Genomic DNA, 18197 nt, shown 5'->3' on the forward strand with positions numbered 1-18197 from the left:
AGACATATGGGGGCAACTGAAGGACAGTTTCAGCAACAGACTGTGCAACTCACTTCTTCCACAGTCCACACTGCAAGCTTTTCTACTTCAATACTTCCTAAATTTGGCCCTTTTGGGATGCCTCAAGAACCACTGGGATAACGTTCATGTTTATTTTACTGGAGATAGCAGTGGCAGTTCTTCTCAAATACAGTCCTCCATGTGCTGTTTGAACTTGCAGTACATTTTTTCTTTTAACTGAATGTTAAACATTGACTTTTCTAAATCATCCCCAGTCGGCAAACAAAAGGAAGGAGTCCTCTTGCTCTCTTACGGTGCAGCAAAAAGAATCCTCCAGCATGTCAGCACACTTAGGAAGGAGTCTGCTCCTTATCTTTTCCATGTTTTAAAAAGTACAGCATCCTCCTACATCCCCCTTCTTTCTAAATATTTAGGTTACAAGAAAGGCTTATGATATGCTACAAATATTTGCCTTCACTCTGTTGCTGGCCTTTTTTTCTCTACTTTTTGATTATAAAAAAGCTGCTGTAACTTGACAAGGACTAAATATAGCTTCCTTCATTGGTACAGTGCAGGGGGAGGAAAGGAGAGCTGTTGTATATTTAACAAGCTCTGGGAAATAGAAAAAAAAAAATGCAAGAGTAAGGCATAATACACGGCAGTAGTATTTCCTGAAAACTGTCAGCTCATGCCATGAGGCTTGTAATTATAACTAGCTTCCTGCCTACTTACTTGGGATGAAGCATCTGTTTGTTTCATTAGCCATCTCCTTCACAAGACTGGCTCAGCTGTGCTGAAGACCTCACCCTCCAGGACTGTACACAGTAATACTTCCAGAGATAAATTAACCTCTTTCAGGTAACCAAGAAAGAACATACCAAAAGAAAATGACGTACTGACCCTGTACATCAACTTCAAAAAAAAAATAACAGTCAAGCCCAGAGAAATGTGAAGTCCCTGTTCCAGATATTTTTTGCACCTAACTCATGGTGCTACATCTAAAATGGTTAAAAAGCATCAAGCCTGAGAAAACACCACTCTGAACACATTTCTTCCATGCTGAGTACTCCAATATCTTCTGTGTATTTGTGGGTAAAGGTAAGGAGGACAGAAATACTCAGCACAGAAAAAGAAGCAGGATCTGGGGTCAGAAGAGCCCAGCAAAATGCTTCCTGGCCATGCACGTGATCAACACTGTGCACTCTGCTCCTTTATCCTTTCAAGGTTGCATCTTCAAACTCCTCTCCTATTTCTTATTCTTCCAACACTCCCATCCCCAGAAGGATTGATCAGGGCCAGCTAATTTCAGAGGGAAAAGAAAGCATGGGATTCTTCAGATATGGAGCAGATGAAGGAAGAAGCTAAATGGGAAAGGAAACAGTTGGGAAAAAGGAAAAATAAAAAAGGGTAAATCTACAAGGTTGTGTGGAGCTAGCTGTACAGCACTCTGGTCTCTACCTTTGTTTACACTGATGAGCAACAACCTTCTCCCACAACAGGTAAAAAAAAAATAAAATAACTAAACAGTACTTTAATATTGTGCTTTTGTACTGAAGCAGGTACTGTTGCTATTGACAGAGAGTAGGTCTGCCAATAAATTGAAGCCAGACCATCTGGACTTTTAACTCCACTATCCCTAGTGTCCCTGAGCCAGCTTCAGAAAGCAAAGCCCATCATCTTCCACTGGCTTGAAACTGTCAGTGAACCTACTAGATTCACGCTATAAATGTGAAAGGGGGAGAGGTAATGGAGAAAGGGAAGATGCGTTATGTCTAGCAATCAATTAACAAACCCAATAATATGATCAGTGATTAAAAATAATAATTAAAAAAAAAAAAGCCATATTTCTCCTCACTCACACAATGGTGTATTACAGTATTTTACAAGCCTCTTTATGCCAGGAAAGTCACTGAAGCCATACCCACAGTTTGCTTGCTTGTTTTCTTCACCAGATGTCTGAAAGAAAATTAAGGTTGGATGACAGAGATAAAGCAAAGTGGCTCAAGGTTTAAGCATAGACTGGATATTTTCTCCAAATTTAAACATTTGTAGCACATTTGCCCACAAAATTGTGCTGTTTATTTCTCTCTGTACCTGCAGACAGAGCACTGACCTGCACATGAGCAAGTCTCTAATGCAAGCACAGGCATCCACCAGCTCTGTATTTCCAGGCTTCAGTGACTTGGCTCCCCTTATGAAACCTGGCCTGTCTAAACCATGCTACTGAATTGTTACAAAATATTTGCTTTGCATCACAAAGTAAAAATTCGTGCAAAATGCATATAGCGATCAAGCTCAGGCCTTGGTATAAAAACCAAACAGATCGTCTGTGTCAGCCTTGCAAAAAGAGCCACCCCTTCTCTGAGTTTTGCTAAGCTCAGAATGTTTATAATGATGTATATATTCTGCTATCAAATAAACAAATACATAAAATGGAAAGGTCGGGCCCAACTAGTACAGCTCTGAAGTGAGCCTTTTCAGCCAGGTTGATACAGGTTACTTCAGGCACATTCACAATCACTTCAAATTATTGCAAATTATCTCTTCCACCTGTACACTTCAAGCTGAACACTTTCTGTTTCAGGCATTCAAGTCAGGAATTTTACTATGCCCTACTACAACTCTTTTTTATCTCATCCTATTTTGAAGATAAAATACATTCATTTTTCTCTCAGGGCTACTGAAAGATCAAGGGTAAAGAGCAAACAGCAGCAGTGGAAGGTTATTACATGTTGTGTGCATTTATGAGTGTGCATATACACACTGGAACACGTGCATCACCATACATTGTACATTTTTCCCATCCCTTGGCAACATTAACCATAAGTGATTCCATTGGGTGATTCCACTGGAAAGATCAGTGAAATACTTATGTCAGTTTCCTAGCACTTCTGGACATATCATGTAGTACTGTATAGCTCTCTTAACTTTGTCAGACTCCACAGCAGGGAAAGTGGAAAGAAACCAGTGCTGACCCAAGAAAAGGGAAGCCCTGCTCTTCGATATTTTAACGCTGCAAAGAACAAGACTGTCTATGTTCAGGTGATGAAAATAAAGTAATACTTCAGGCTGACCCAAACTTCTTACCAGCTGTTTCAAGAAAAGTAAAACACAGCTTGGTGGCTCGATGCCACCTATCTGGAATTTCCCTCTACCTAACAGGAGATATCACAGACAAGAGCAAGCTGCCAGAGGCTCAGCACACCACTTCTGTACTTCCACAGCTTTCAGCTTCCACCTTCATGTCGGCCAACTTACCACAGGTGGGAGACATTACAGTACCAAGACTCCCCACCTTGCAGCAGCAACACGGGAGCCTGCTTGAAAACTCTCAACTGTGAGGCTCTTTAAGCTCACAAAAGTGAAATTATCCAGAACTTTTCAAGAAGCAGCTGTGAAAAATCAAGCTGATTGCTTCTCAGTGGTAAAAAAATAGAAATTGGCAGTTTTGCAGAAAAAGCATTTTGCATTGAAATCCACCTCCAGCAGAACATATCTTACTAACTCTAAACCAAAACCAAGAAATTTAAGTATTCTTCCATTCTCTAACTGGATCTGATAACTCTCCAGCTGTGTATTAATCCTAAGGAAAAAAAAATATATAATGTGCTTCTTCCTCCTGTCTTTGCTACACTTACAAGCTTAGTGTGGCTGTGCTAATACCCCTATTTCTGATTCTGCCAAACCTTTTGATGTCAATGGGGCAGCATATAGACCCACGCTGGGGAGAGGAGAGGAAAACATAATAACCCTCTTTTGCCCTTACCTACCCCCGCTCACGTTCTCTACCCATTTTCCATAGTAGTAGTGGACTTTCTAATGTGAATATGATGACACCTCAGGGAAATCACATTTCCCACTGAACTACACAGAACAGGAAATATTGAATTAGGAGGGCAAACTCCTCACTGGTAAATGCAGAACTACAAAACTAAGAAGTAAGATAGAGTGGCAGAAAATTATGAGAAAATTACATTACTACCAACAGTCAGAGACTCTTGACTACATAGCATAGTGAATTCAGCAGTGAAGGATGTCATTTTTAACAAGCTGTGACTAAACCGGTAATAACACAAATAAATATGTCTTGTTCTAAGTTCATAGAATGTTAACACCATAATTTTCACTGTGATTCCTAACATATTTTTTTTTATCAGAAGCAAAATAATCATTCAAATACAGTTATTCTTCGACACAATAATGCTCTCTATAAGCATGTTTCTTAGCTAGCCTCAGCCACAATCCATTTTCTGTAACTTTTGCAGAAGGAGCAGAGGGACTAGAGCACACTAGAGGATCTGTTTTGGCTATTACTGGCACAGGCAGACTCAAGAGAGGAAGAGGATGTCAATTCACAAAAAAGAAGGAATTGACTACATACATCTCTTATTTAACCAACTTCTTCCCACAAAACCAACCCAGATAAAATTCAAATTGTGTGTGAAAAGATTTCCAGGTTTCCCAAAATATCAGCACATTCCAGCTCTTCTACTAGTTACTATAAGCTAAAGTAAAATAAATAAACCAGAAGTGGTACTGTAAAAATATCTTGCCAAGATGCATTAACTTCATGTGGCCATGATCATAAAGCACTCAGGAACCGCAAGGAAGAAGGATGTTATTGCTACAGTAGAAGGTCCCCACATAAATACAAACACACATTCCTGTTCACTTACAGTAACCTCTCCATGTCTACAGTTTCCTTTTGTTAACGTTGTTTTTGATGATGGTAATGGTGGGCCATAATCAGATACCTTCTGTTCCAGCGGTTGCCAGAAGAAAAACAAAGGATGGAGTTTGGATACAGAATGTGTCTAGTCATCCTAGACAGGACATGGCCAGCTTCTGGACACCAAGCACGTAGTCACATACTTGTTTGTATTCCTGTTTCTTGTTTAGCTATCAGCTCCTTTATGTCAGCATTGATTCCTTTTATCATTGTACATGTAAAAGGTTGTTAATGCTGAAGTATTAAATATTCCCACTAAGTAAATTTCAATATAATGCTGATTTCCCTTCAAAAGAGAAAAATGTTAAATTCTCATTTTCTGTATCTTTGTCCTACCCTCTGGTACATAACCTCTTCCCAAGAGTTGAGCATTAAGATTAAGATTGTTCATAGTGTTAGAGTTGCTGAAAAGGTCATTAAAATATCATTTGGTGCATCTTGCACAAGACACCTAAAGTTGCTTAGCGTTTTTCTTTAAATAATATTCATTAACAAAATAATCTATGATCCTTTGGCTGCATCTATTGTTTTTCTTACAGAGATTAACCCATTTATCCTCTTTGAAAAACTTCTCTTTCACTGTTTATTTCATCTCTAAAATTTCTTTACTCTTCTGTTTACATAATAAGCTCTTCCAACAAAGCCACAGCTACTCTTTCTTCCTTCTAGGCAACAACTTTTCTCACATTGGCTTCCATTTCTGACTTTTGCCAACATAAATGCTCCTCAGTTCTTGAAAAACTTTCCCCTCAGTTCTCAGCTTCTATCAGCTACATCCATGAGTTCCTCTTGGGGTTTTGCTAAGCAGAACACAGATGCAAAGCAGACTGCCTGACAGGTGATTTTCTATCCTCATAAGGAAAAGGAGAGCATGTACACATGTGAAGGCTCTGTGGGGAGAGCATTCAAAGACTATGGGGCTGTTCTGGTAATAGTAGGGCTGGCTTTATGTGCATGGGACACGTGCTTTCAGATTACATGCCACTGCAAGGTGGAGCCAGCACCTTCTGGATGCAGTTCCATTACTCTGGAACACAAAGAGCTGCCAGGCAAGCACTGTTCAGAAGCAATGCAAAGCAAATAAGATGCATTGCACTAGCAAATCATTGAGGTATACCTTTTTGTTTCACATCAGATAACAACGGTGTTCTTAAAAATGTATTGCAAATTATGAAGTTTTGCAGATAGTTTTCATCCCACAATTAGAAATTACATCAGGGTATTTGTGTACATCCTTATCAACTAGCTGGAGATGGAAATTCTTGGGGGATAAGACACAGAACCAGAACTGGATCCTTTTTGATAATTTCCATTTGGAACTGATGTTACTCTAATCTTTTTGCTTTTATTTTTCACCTCATTCACAAACTGAAATAGCTTCATTAATTTCTTTGCAAATTATTTCATGTATTTTTCTAGTGCAAATTGAAAAACAAAACAAAAACAAACAAACAAACAGAAAAACAAACACTGTCCATCCCCTCCTCATATCTTGCAGAGAAATAAAGAAAAGAAAAATTAATGTATATTATATATTTTATTCGCTCAACAGTGGTTATGATGCAGATAGTAACTAGTGAAGCTAAACAGTTTCTATAGTGACTGTCTTGTTAAAATGATCTATTTCTGGAATTCCATCACAGATCAGCAGAGTGGTTACCACGGATGTGTTCTGTGATTAGGGTCACCCAATAGGTAAGCAGTGAGCAGTGAATGAATTAATTTCACCAGGAACATTTTGTGGACAATTAAACCACCCTGCAAATGGCAGGAATATACAAAAATGAGGATTAAAATGTAAATCAAGGCAGCTTTGTTCGTAAGTATTACTATATCATTGTACGAGCCTATAAAACTCTGCTTTAAATGATTATGAAGTCATGCTAGATCTGTCAACATCCATAAAAGTACTTGTCATCCTTACAGTTATGTTGGAAAGTGTTAGCCTGAGCATTATTGCAGAATGTGGTTGCAGAAAGCAACCACTGAATCTTTCTCAATGGGATCTATAAGCTACTGTGCCCTATATGGCATACAGTCCAACAATCCACCTGAATATAAATATATTAGGCTAATTAGGCTAATATAGGCTCAAATGTAACCTGAGTATCCCTCAGTCTATAGAAAGAATATTTCCCAAAGGAATCACTTGGTCAAATTTAACCCTAAAGGTAAAATTACAGAATATTGTAAAATATATGTGACAATTTCATTAGGGACTCCATTTCTGCCATGCCCAGCTATTTAACTACTTGCAATGCCAAAACCTGTGGGAATCAAAACCCTGACTTTTAAAACATATGTTCGCTCTCAGTTTTAATTCTTACTGATCTTCATTGCCACAGAACTCTCTAGCAGGGCACCTTCGATTTCTAGCGATAATGAAGTTGAGTGCAAAATGACCTGAAATTGTCACAGTGACAACATGTGACGATGAAACTAATGTGCCTTACACTTACACTTCCTTGATTCAGCTCTCAGGTCTATTCACCCACAGAGAAAAAAATAAATCCCTATGAGTCCAATGAACTTTGTTTCCATCTTTGCATTTCCTTCAGCTTAAGCTTTTGGATGCATCTTTGTTTTGCACTCGACTGAGACAACACTGCTCTCTCTGTAATACAGTACTTTCTTCAATTGTTTTCAAGGATATTGAATCATGAGCAAAGCTATTGAACAAGAACATCATTATTTCCTTATGTATTACCTTTCTAGGTAGTGGACTGAACATCTTCTTTTAATGCCTCTTATGCTTCAACTGCTCTTAATGCAAGGAAGAGAAGCTTTGCTCAAAAGGCAAGATACGTTGCCTGCTATGGCTGTATTAACTGTAAAAACAACCAAATTCTGGAACTACACCATCTTTATAAATTTAGCAGTATATTTCTATAGCAGAATGACTATACAGATACCTATGTGATTAAATAAAATACAGTCCTTAATGACTTCTGATTCAGGATCACATTTATTTTCCCTTGTTTACAATGAAGTTCAATTAAATGAATAGGGAATACATAGTGAAAGTAAACACTACAATTTACATTTTTAGAGGTGGATTGACCTAATTCCACATTCATTACATCTTGCATACAGCATTTTGCTTAGGGTGTCAATTCTGTTACACTAGATATACTACCATGAAACTCCATGAAACTCCACCCTCATGTCATGAAACTTTCCTAAAATCTGAATTCAACCCTAACTAGTAAATGACAGCTGCATTATAAATAAAATAAATAAAGCTAATAAAAATATGTCTATGTTATGATTTTATACAGAGTCTATGATCTTAACATATGAGAAAAATTCTAAATGTACTTACCAATTTGATTCTAGGATGTATATTTAAGGCACAATAAACCACGTTTGTTATAACTGAAAATTCTTCAATAAAAAATATAAAGGAAGGAACAGGAAAGGAAGCTAAGGAACAGCCCAGACTCTCATTTTATGGTTCTGCAAACAAAATCTCCTTTCTCAATAGCTCACCTTTGGCTGGTGATTTCTGTCCTGTTGCATCTGGCACAGTTAGGCAATGTGTATCCAGACCTAAAGAAGTGTTTTGGGATCCACCACTGGGCAAGATCTGGCTTTCTTCTGCTTCTCCACAGTCTACTTCTGGTTGCTCATCAGAGTGAATCTGTACACAGAAAGTTAAAGGCTGATCACCCTCTTCCACAGCTGAGCTGTTAACAAGGTCAAGCCAGGACTGCCTCTCAGAATAAACCACTTTGGACGTCAAGGAAGATGATGACTCTTGGGAGTTCAAAGTGCTTTCAGGAGATGAGAGAGAGCAAGATGCTTCACTTGACAGAGTTGAGGTCAAAGAAGACTTCTGTTGATCCTGCTTTCCAGAAACAAATGGGAGAATTAAAAAAAAAAAAAAAAAAAAAAAAAAAAAAGTTATTCCAAGTTTTTCTTGTTCCTAGGCCCTACACCCAATAGACATGCAGTTGAAATGCAAAGTAATTAATAATTGATGTAATGTGATTGATTATCCATCCAAGAAAGCCTGAAGGTAACCAATAAGGTAACCAATCTCTCACAGAGCAGTAACTTCAGAAACTACGTCACAAGGAAGCTAGAGGTAAAACAAGTTGAAAGCTTAGAAGGCTGAAACAACAGAATAATGAAAAATACCATGTTGAATGCAGCCTTCCATGCTAGATCTCACAGTCATTTTCACTCTTTTCTTTCTACTCACTTTATTGTTTTAATCAAGAGTGAAGAAGCAAAACCCTGACTTAGCCATTGAACACGAAGCTGTCCTGAAGCATTGAATAAATCTATCAATGACATAGCCACAGATAGACAGCCCAAACAGCTTTGAAGCAGCATTGAAGTGACCTTCTCAGCAGCCAAAGGAATTTTGCCCAGTCCATTCTGGGGACTAATCATTCACCGTGCCAAGAAGGCCGACAGGTAATATGTTGGCAAGTTAGTGATAAAAAGAAAACACAGGCAGCTATTGGGCACAGGGCATGAAAAAGTTGATGGTGCAAGAGGTGCTGCTCATTCACCTGCCAAGATTCATACTTGAGCACATCAGTCTGAAAAAGGACCCAAACTTCACTAAAGACGCATCAGAAATCACCATATCTTAGGGCTCTCCATGGTGTACTTGTCACCCTGCCTCAACATGAGTTCATGCAACTAGAACAGACTCAGAGACAACTAACAGTCATCCTCAGGAACCAGAAGGTGAGCAAGAGAGGGTGCAATAGATGCACAATTACATATAAAGAAAGATTGAGAGGAAAAACAAAGTCTTGAGAAGTACGTAGTTTCCCAGATGAGCAAATACATGCTTACATCTGTCTACAGTAGGCATTTGCATTGGCTGAGCTGTACTATTGTCTGGTCACCAAAATCAGCTCAAACAAGAACTAATACTACTCTGCTTCTTAACCACCAAACTCCACTGAACAGATGAACCGAGAAAGAGAGTCAAATGCACAAATAATACACACACAAACACACAAATATACACACAAATACCCAGAAGATTAATTAACAATAATAAATAAAGCAACTGAAGGCTTGGGGAGACAAAACTTCAGATTGCAGCCCCTAGCAGAAACCACAATGAGACATAATATAACAGCCAGATTTCTTGCATTTCTGTTACTGCAGAAATGTATTCATTCTGCAAATCATCTGTTACTGGACAGAGTCAGCATCAGAATACCAGACTTGATGGACCACAATTCTAGCAAGTTTATATTCTCAATACATATGCAGAATAGATCTCTGTAAGGACTGAAATAGATGATAACTAAACTGGAAGCACCGAAAAATACAGAAATGGTGTTGCTAGGGAAACCCAGAGGAGCTCAAACACAAAAGAGAGACTAGCCTGGAATACCTATTAATAATCCACTGGTAAACTAGAATGAAGATGTATTCATATAAACTAAAACAAGAGTGATGATTTTTTGGATTATGCAAACTTCTGCAATTCAGTGTTACTGTAATACTACTTCCCTTTTACATTAAGAAATGTAAGATTGCCTTCCTGTGTTTCTAATCCAGTTGTCTCATGAAGCTACTAATTAGTTCATAAGATGAGGAGACTGTAGGTCACCATTTGTTTGCAGCACTTTCTTCATTTTTGTAAATTATCAAAGTCCATCCTCCAAGACTGTTACAAACACTGCAGGACCGGACCTTATTTATATCCCCATTACGAGTAAAACATTGTGTTCTAAGTGCATATTTGTTTTTTAAAATGAAACCTTTACAAATACACCCTAAAGCAAAGGACAAGGTGATGCTGCCATAAACTATACGTGTGAATAACAAAAAAGCCCTTGGGAATACAGGTGACCTGAAGCATTTTATCTGTCTAAGATATATTGCAAAGACAAATTGTTGAAGTGTTTGTACAGACAAGCAGAAAAACAAAGAAAAAAATAAATGAAAGCTGTTGCTCATGTTAATGGTCTAATTTCAATTATTTAGAGACTTGAGAGGAGGATGTTACATCTCACCTCTATTTTTCTGGCATTTGTCCATACAAAAGAAAGTGCTGTTGACATGAAAATTGTATCTCACTGAGTGGAATAAATATTTGTTTTCATTTCCATTTTGCAATGAATAAAAAATTTGGATGAGAATGAAGCAGAATGCCAGAATGTATTTCTCTTTCTCTACATATGAATATATATTTTTTATTGGCATGAAAAATGTTTACCTAAAGTACTAGAGTGGTTCCTTTGGAAGTTTTGCATTAATGTACATAACAATAAATCTCTATTTGGGGACATTTTAAAAAGTAGATGCTTGGGCTAGGAGATCATAAGGATTCCATTGGAGATCAATGAGTCTCTAGGCATTTTTTAGAGAAAAAAATATCACCACAAAACACCTCTACTGCTCTTTTGGGATTGCTGCAATCTATTAACTCAATATAGCTGTTGATTTTTCAGTAATAAATCTATTCACATGTGGAGAAATGAATGCAGACAGTCAGTTAAGCTTTTGTCCTACAGATATCAAAATATATTTGTTCTTCACTTGCTTTTTTCTTCAACAATACCCACAAGCACTCATAAACATAGAAATCTCACGATCACTACTCTTGCTTTTCAAGTTCCAAAACAATCTGGGTCAGCAGAGCAATTGAAATTTTGTGCAAGAATTACAGTGAAATGTTTGCTACTCTAACATGTAACAGGGCCTGCACCTGAGTGGCTATTAGTTTCCAGATTAATATTTTCCAATCTGGTGTTGATTTCAAGTGTGGAGGCCTTCCCGGAAACAAACAAGAGTTTCACTCCTAGAATTCACTTCCCAGTAAACGCAGTGCTTCCATAGTATTTCCAGAGGTTTTCTTCCTCCAGTAATTATCTGAAGGGAATGGGGGAGTATATCAGGTAGTTAAAAGAAGACTGATTTGTAGTTAAATGCAGCTCTGGCAGTGCCTAACAGCTCCCCACCCACCACATGAGCAATCTGAGCACAGGGCAGAGCAGTGGCAGCTAGAGCTTTTTCCAGTGGCAGCTCTTAAGTTGAAAAGTTGATTAATTTGCTGAGGAGACACTAACCTTTGTCCATGTGGAAGAGATTTTTAGATGGGGGTGGGGAGAAGGGAAATCTGCAGATAGAGGTAGTGGCTGGAGGGAAGACAACCTTCAAGAGGAAAGGCTGAGGAAACAAGACCTCAGCACCTGCACTTTTGCCTGTATCCCACGTGTCCCCTGCTAAAACATCGAGGCCAGCACTCAAGAAGAGCATATGGGAGGAATACAACCGGAGATGGCCTCTGCAGCAACAGGCTGACAAGCAGCAGGAAGCCAGAAAAACAGAAAACTAAAAAAAAAAATAACACCTGTTTAAAACTCATCATCTGGAATAATGCCGGCATTTGCTCAGAGGTGAGCAGACGGGAAAGACATCTACCGCCTCTTAAAGGCAAGCCACTGAGGCATAAAATTCAAGACGCTTCATTATCGGCCTTCAGCCCAGAATAACTCCTGGAGATGTATTGTCAAGGTTTCTATTTTCTCCAATATTTATAGCTACTTGGCCACATTTAACTTTCAGTTAATACAAGCAATAAAGAATCCCATTTTATACAGCAATGAACGCCACGCATCCCCTGAGTGCCAGGTGGGTTGTTTCATGGTGATTAATGCTGCACAACTGTTTTAGGAGAGGAAGTGAAGGCTGACTTATCTGACTGAAACAGACAGAGGCAAATAGGTGACAGCGTGACATACGTTCCCAGCTTTACGTGAGCTAATTAAAGATTGCTGGACAGGCAGCTCTGTGCATGACATCTCCTTTTATTATTGACTGTGGCCACGCAAGCTGCTCCAACTCATCTATATTTTTAAAATTTGTTCCTGCTTCACTGCCTATCTGACCACTGCAGTTATTAGATGTAGTTTCGAAGCATCAGTACAGGAGCCTGGGTCACAGCAACAAAGTTGTTGTTGCATTTTTTATTCAACCATGAGATGTAATAAGATAATTTGGCAACAAGCATATTACTGCATACCACTAGATATTAACTCTCAGCTAGGGAAGAGAAAGGCTTGAACTCAGGATTTCATATTTCAGCTGTATTACCATCCCCAACTGGATTACTCATTTCCAAACACAGAATTAGGTAAACCTCGTACCTTGAAGTGCATATAAGTGGAGATGAGATCACCGTAAAGAACATCAATAGTAAAACAGGATTAATAGGGCAATAAGTGGCTATTAAATAGGAGAGGCAGTATGATTAGACACATGAAGGTGCATACAACTTATTCTAATTTATGCAAAGAAGCTAGGCAGGAGGAAATATTCTGGACAAATGTTTCACAGCAAGGGAGAACGAGTACATTTAGGAAGGATGGCTGCTTTCTTTTTTTAATCTCTTTTTCAGAGGTACAGGAGAAGAACTGATTTTATTACTGTTAGAAGATGCCTCTTTCTCTTCACTTCTCATTGGCACAAAAGCAGCTTTAAATTCAGCAGATTTAAGAACAGCTCACTTGAGTAAATAAATGCAAATCTGTCGGATGATGTTACCAGGGTCACAAAAAGAAAGAAGATTTTGGATTGGATTCAAAAAAAAATAAATATATATAAATATATATATATATATATATATATATATATATAGTGAAAAACTAGGTTACAGTAGTGTGTTAAAAATCTCATAATGAGAAGACTCATCACGTGTATGAGGTAAAGTGACACCTTTCTTTCTCAAACAAAGTAAATATGCCTCCTTCAGAAGGAGACATTATTGTTAGTGCACAGCTCTTAACAGCACAGGCAACAATAACTGCAGGGAACATCACAGGGCAGTGACCATCACGGCTGGTGCATCCACATCTCAGACACAGAGAGTGGATGTCTCCAGACTCTGGTTTAGGTTATTAGGCAATATCCCACCATGTGGAGAAAGACTTATTCCAACCAGCTACCAAATAAAGCTAATTAGAACAACACTTACCAACTGAGGAGGTTGTGACTGGGCCATGTAGGGGGGAGGTGGCGTGTCTGTTATTTCTGGATCATCGTGTTCACTTTCACTATAGCATTCTGAGGCAGACATGGAAAATGAGCAAAAACAAGGTGTTAAAACAACATTCATTTATTCCTCAGGGTACTGTGGTCATCGAAGGTCACCAAGAGGTCTGAGGACCATATTGTAACATGCCAGTGTCTATGACACTGAAAATTAACCCACTTATGGTAATGTTCCATTGCTTGACAGCAGCCTTCTCTTATCATTTTAATTATTCATTTAAGTAAAAACAAAACAAACAAAATACACTAGGTGGCAGTGCAGTAGATAGTCTCACAAATACATTTGGGTTCTTTCCTCCCTTAAAAACCTTTAAAAGAAAGGCTACATCACCTGTGCATATTTAGGGAGACATGTTGCAAGTAGCTGATGCTGTCCATAGTCTCTGTAACCAGCAAGTTGTCCTGGAGCTGGCAACAGGCTTTGGCTACGATTTTGGAAAAAACAGATTGCTCGTATGGTGCTTTGAAAACCATAAAGCACCCTCAGGGGACTTCTGCCACCACACAATAGCTCACACCCGCATGCCACATGGCACAGAGGTACACTTGCTGAGCTAGCAATAAATATAGACACAGGACTCTACAACTATACACCCCACTCATTTTTTTATCTTCAAGTAAAAAGCAAGCTGATGGAGCCCCAGTAACTCTTGGGAGGTAGAGAGGCAGGCACATTATTTAACTACATGTGTAGCAGGTGGAGGTATTTTCCAACACTTCTCAGATGCTTTTTAACAATGGATTACATGAAGTGCTAATCATTGATAAAATGACACAAGAGGGGAGGCAGCAAGTTGCTGGATCATATTCTTGGGGTCCGGTTGTAAAAACTGGACCAGATCATTTCCCTCTACTAAATATCCCTGCATGTACCAGCTTTCCAGACCCACATTATTATCCAATTAGCTGTGATTACCACATCTTTTAACTAAATTAATACCAGCACACTTACTTTTCATGCATGTAATTTTGGGGGGTTAATAACCAAAGTGCAAGAGGAGAAAGGAAAAAAAAAATGTTGTAGGAGAGCAATTTTATACAAGGGAGAGGTTTCTAAGATGTTAACAAAGTGAAGCTTTCTCCCAGTACTCTTTGCAGGACTATAGGATTTGTAATAGCATAGCTGCAATTCTGTTTACTGAAAATACTTGCTGGCATATCTTAGCACTGAGGACTGGCTGCAGTACATATCAGATTCTAAAGCTCTGTGAATGCATTCTTGAATTACTCTTGGTAAAGAGCTTATTTTTCTATGGCTCCCCTTTCAGGCATGCAGAAGAACTGGGAAAACAAAACTAAACAAACAAAACAAAACAGCTGTTTCTGATACACTAAAGACCCTCCTGAAGAGTTACAATATGTGGAAGAGGGAAAAATCAGGTTGCTGGGAACAGAAGTGACTGTCATTAATGGCAGCATTTTTTGAGATGCAAGATGTAACAGTGCCTCTGCAAGGGCACATCCACACAGAGGTATCAATGGGGCTTTCAACCCCACTCATGACAGATGCTGGAGCACATGTGACAAAACACATGGTAAGATAAACAGGTGTTTCATCACCCAAATCAGAGCCACTTTTCTTTAAGGAGAGATGGCCCACCAGCTTCAAAAAATGAAGAAATCTTGGCTATGTTCATTCCAGGATAATTAGACAACCTGCAGCAAAAGTTTTTGATAAATTATTTTGTAATCTTTCTGCAGTGTTTTGTTTTTATTAATATTAGTCATAATTTTGTGTCAAGTTTTATAACTATCAGCTCAGCCCATGCAACCAATCCACTACAGTTTCTGAGGCTTAAAAAAAAAATGTATTTGTTTTTCTGTATAGTACTTTGATCACTTGCACCATCAAACAAACTCTTCCTTTGCATGGACAATGTTTGGATACCTCTTCCCCAAGTGCAATTATCTATGCAGGCCTTGCTGTGCAATATGATATACAGCCCCTTATGCTATCACAGATTGTTTTTTATGCAAAATTAGGTTCAAGGAGGACAAAAACATTTTGGTAGAGTGCTGGGGTATAGAAATTAAAAATGCTCCTGAAATTAAAAAGTCTCCTGACAAGAACAAAATAGGAACCATAAATTGAAAACAAATAAAATTATGAGTTTTGCTGTATTCAAATCAGTGGTATCTGTGTTTATCAGTACAAAGCTACTTCTTTTGGCAGAGTAAAAATAGAGCCAGATGAAGCAAATCAATAATGTCATTACAAGCCTGAAACCTGGACATAAACCACAACCTCATTCTGGGAAATAGTAGAAGGAATGTACAGAAGAGCATTTCAGTGCTTAGATAAAATATGCTGCATCACCTAAGCATGATTCATATTACTCTAAACACCAGTTTCTTCTTCATAATGCCTGTTCCTTCACAACCTGTTCTTAAACAAAACAAAAACAAACAAACAAAAATAAGGAGGGTCAAAAGCCCAGAAGAAGATATATATTCCTTAGGTCAGAGTCCGCCCCTGGTTTGCTAACACAATACTACCCACAACACTTCTCATTTTAAATCAGTTCCCAATGCACACATCCTCACAAAGCAGCTTTAACAAGCACTCCAACTCCAAGGGACTTTCTTTGTTCTCTATTTACCTAGATTCATGATTTGACTGCAGATATCCTCCCACCAAAAAGTACTGTTATGTCATTGCACAAATTAAAACAGTAAATAAATTGCTCTGGAACTTTAAAAATTATTCATTCCACAATTAACTTTTGGGCTTGACTGTAAAGAAAATCATAAACTTCAGTACAACCACCATCACCCAATATTACTGCTGTTGAAACCCCCAGAAATGGAGAAGATATGAGGGACAGGTTTGCACAAGATGTGGCCAAGCTAGAAATATTGCACAATTGCTCTCATATACCTTACCAGCTCTAAACCCGGAGTAGCACAGATGTTTCTCTATGTTCTTTGTAGGCTTAGCAAGCCAGCAAACTGCCAGATGGTAGTTACACATCACTCGCAAGAACAGCAAGCATCTTTCAGTGACACTACATCTCACCAGCGTATCTTTCACTATGGCTACATTGCGTTGTGCTGGTGTGGTGTTGCTGAGCTCAATAGGCAGACAGACCCAAGGTGACAATTTGAAAGAAAGGAAAGATCTGACAAAAATTTGGCCTTTCAGAAACTGTGAAGGACATTCTGTAGTTACACACTAAAACCAAGATTAGAAACATACCTTCTTCATTCTTCCCATTGGGTGCCTGAGGGTCTACAGCCATCCCCAGCTTGCTTAGCCACCTATGTTCAGAACAGAGAGAATACATTGTTAATGATACTTGCATGCTGTTTTGACGGTTTCTCACTTTTCAGATGTGTTCCACATTACCACGACTATTTTCTTTAACCCCAAGTCTGAATGTCAGAGTTTCTATATCTCAGAGGATTTTCCAGAAATGCACCAGTTACCTGGATGCTAACATTCCCATTCCTTGTAACAACTGTGGAGGACTCAGTTGCCAATAGGAGAAATGCACTGAACAGCTCACAAGCCCACTTTGTAATATGTAATAGACTACCTAGAACTTTATTTTTCTGTGCACGGATTTCTGAACCACTGTCCATCAGGTACAACAGCAAGGTGTTCATAGTCCCAGTTTTACAGCCCTTATGCTCTTCTCAGACCGTATATGGTGAGAAGCACTAGTTGCCTGGGACAATTTCTCTTCCTGATCTTGAAAAAAAACACTACTGATGAAGAAAGAGTTGCATTACTGGAAGTCAAAGTATTACTGCTATAACACAATATCAGTGGCTTAGTCCCACTGTTGAGTTGTTATGTTTCACCCACAGTAAAGCAAAAAGCATAGGAGCCATAGGAGATGATGTCAGCTGCCCTGGCCAAAGCTATCATTGCACAACCTAAGAATCTAAGCCATTTAGAACTAGACTTTCTGACCATCGCATTCTGTTCAACTCCCTATTACTTTTGTTTTTAGTAAGTCTCACTTCCTGTGTTGCTTTAAGCTATTAACTGTGGGTTGTTTTTTTCTGGTTTTGGTTTTTCTTTTTTTTTTTCTTTAAATTTATTTCTCTTCCTAGGTAGCTGTATTTTTTTCTAGTGCTAAAAACTATCCCTGGGTATACCTTTTGTATGCTATGCTTCCTTATAAGTCATTCAGATCTATCCAGATTTTAAGAAACTAAGAACTAAAAAAGCTCAAGCCCTTCAAATTAAAACTCAAGGCATAAATAAGGAATGTAACAAGGTCATGAATTAAGATTCATAACTCCGATAAAACATCATGTTGGATCTTGATTCTACTCAAGAAATGGGAATTTGTCTGTTAGATCAGAACTGGATTTTTAGACTGTCATATAAATAATAGAGATACATAGCAAAGGGAAAAAAGTACCGTTTCTATAAGAGTGGATTAATGACTTTCTTGTAGCAGCTAATTGTAAGAGAATGATTTTTTTT

At 38.4% G+C, this 18197-nt stretch overlaps 1 protein-coding gene across 1 annotated transcript in view; it reads right to left on the reverse strand.

The window, feature by feature from the left end:
- Positions 1–18197, reverse strand: part of IPCEF1 (interaction protein for cytohesin exchange factors 1) — a gene marked incomplete at its 3' end in the record, with an annotated part of 46353 nt that overhangs the window by 4792 nt on the left and 23364 nt on the right. The window contains exons 7-9 of the mRNA XM_084284425.1: positions 16956–17017; positions 13683–13771; positions 8219–8369 (exon numbers count right to left, since the gene is read on the reverse strand). Of these exons, the coding sequence (XP_084140551.1) occupies positions 8219–8369; positions 13683–13771; positions 16956–17017 (302 nt within the window). The remainder of the gene's footprint in view (positions 1–8218; positions 8370–13682; positions 13772–16955; positions 17018–18197) is intronic.

The sequence above is a fragment of the Netta rufina genome, assembly GCF_964035555.1.
Source record: "Netta rufina genome assembly, chromosome: 3".
Lineage (NCBI taxonomy): Eukaryota > Metazoa > Chordata > Aves > Anseriformes > Anatidae > Netta > Netta rufina.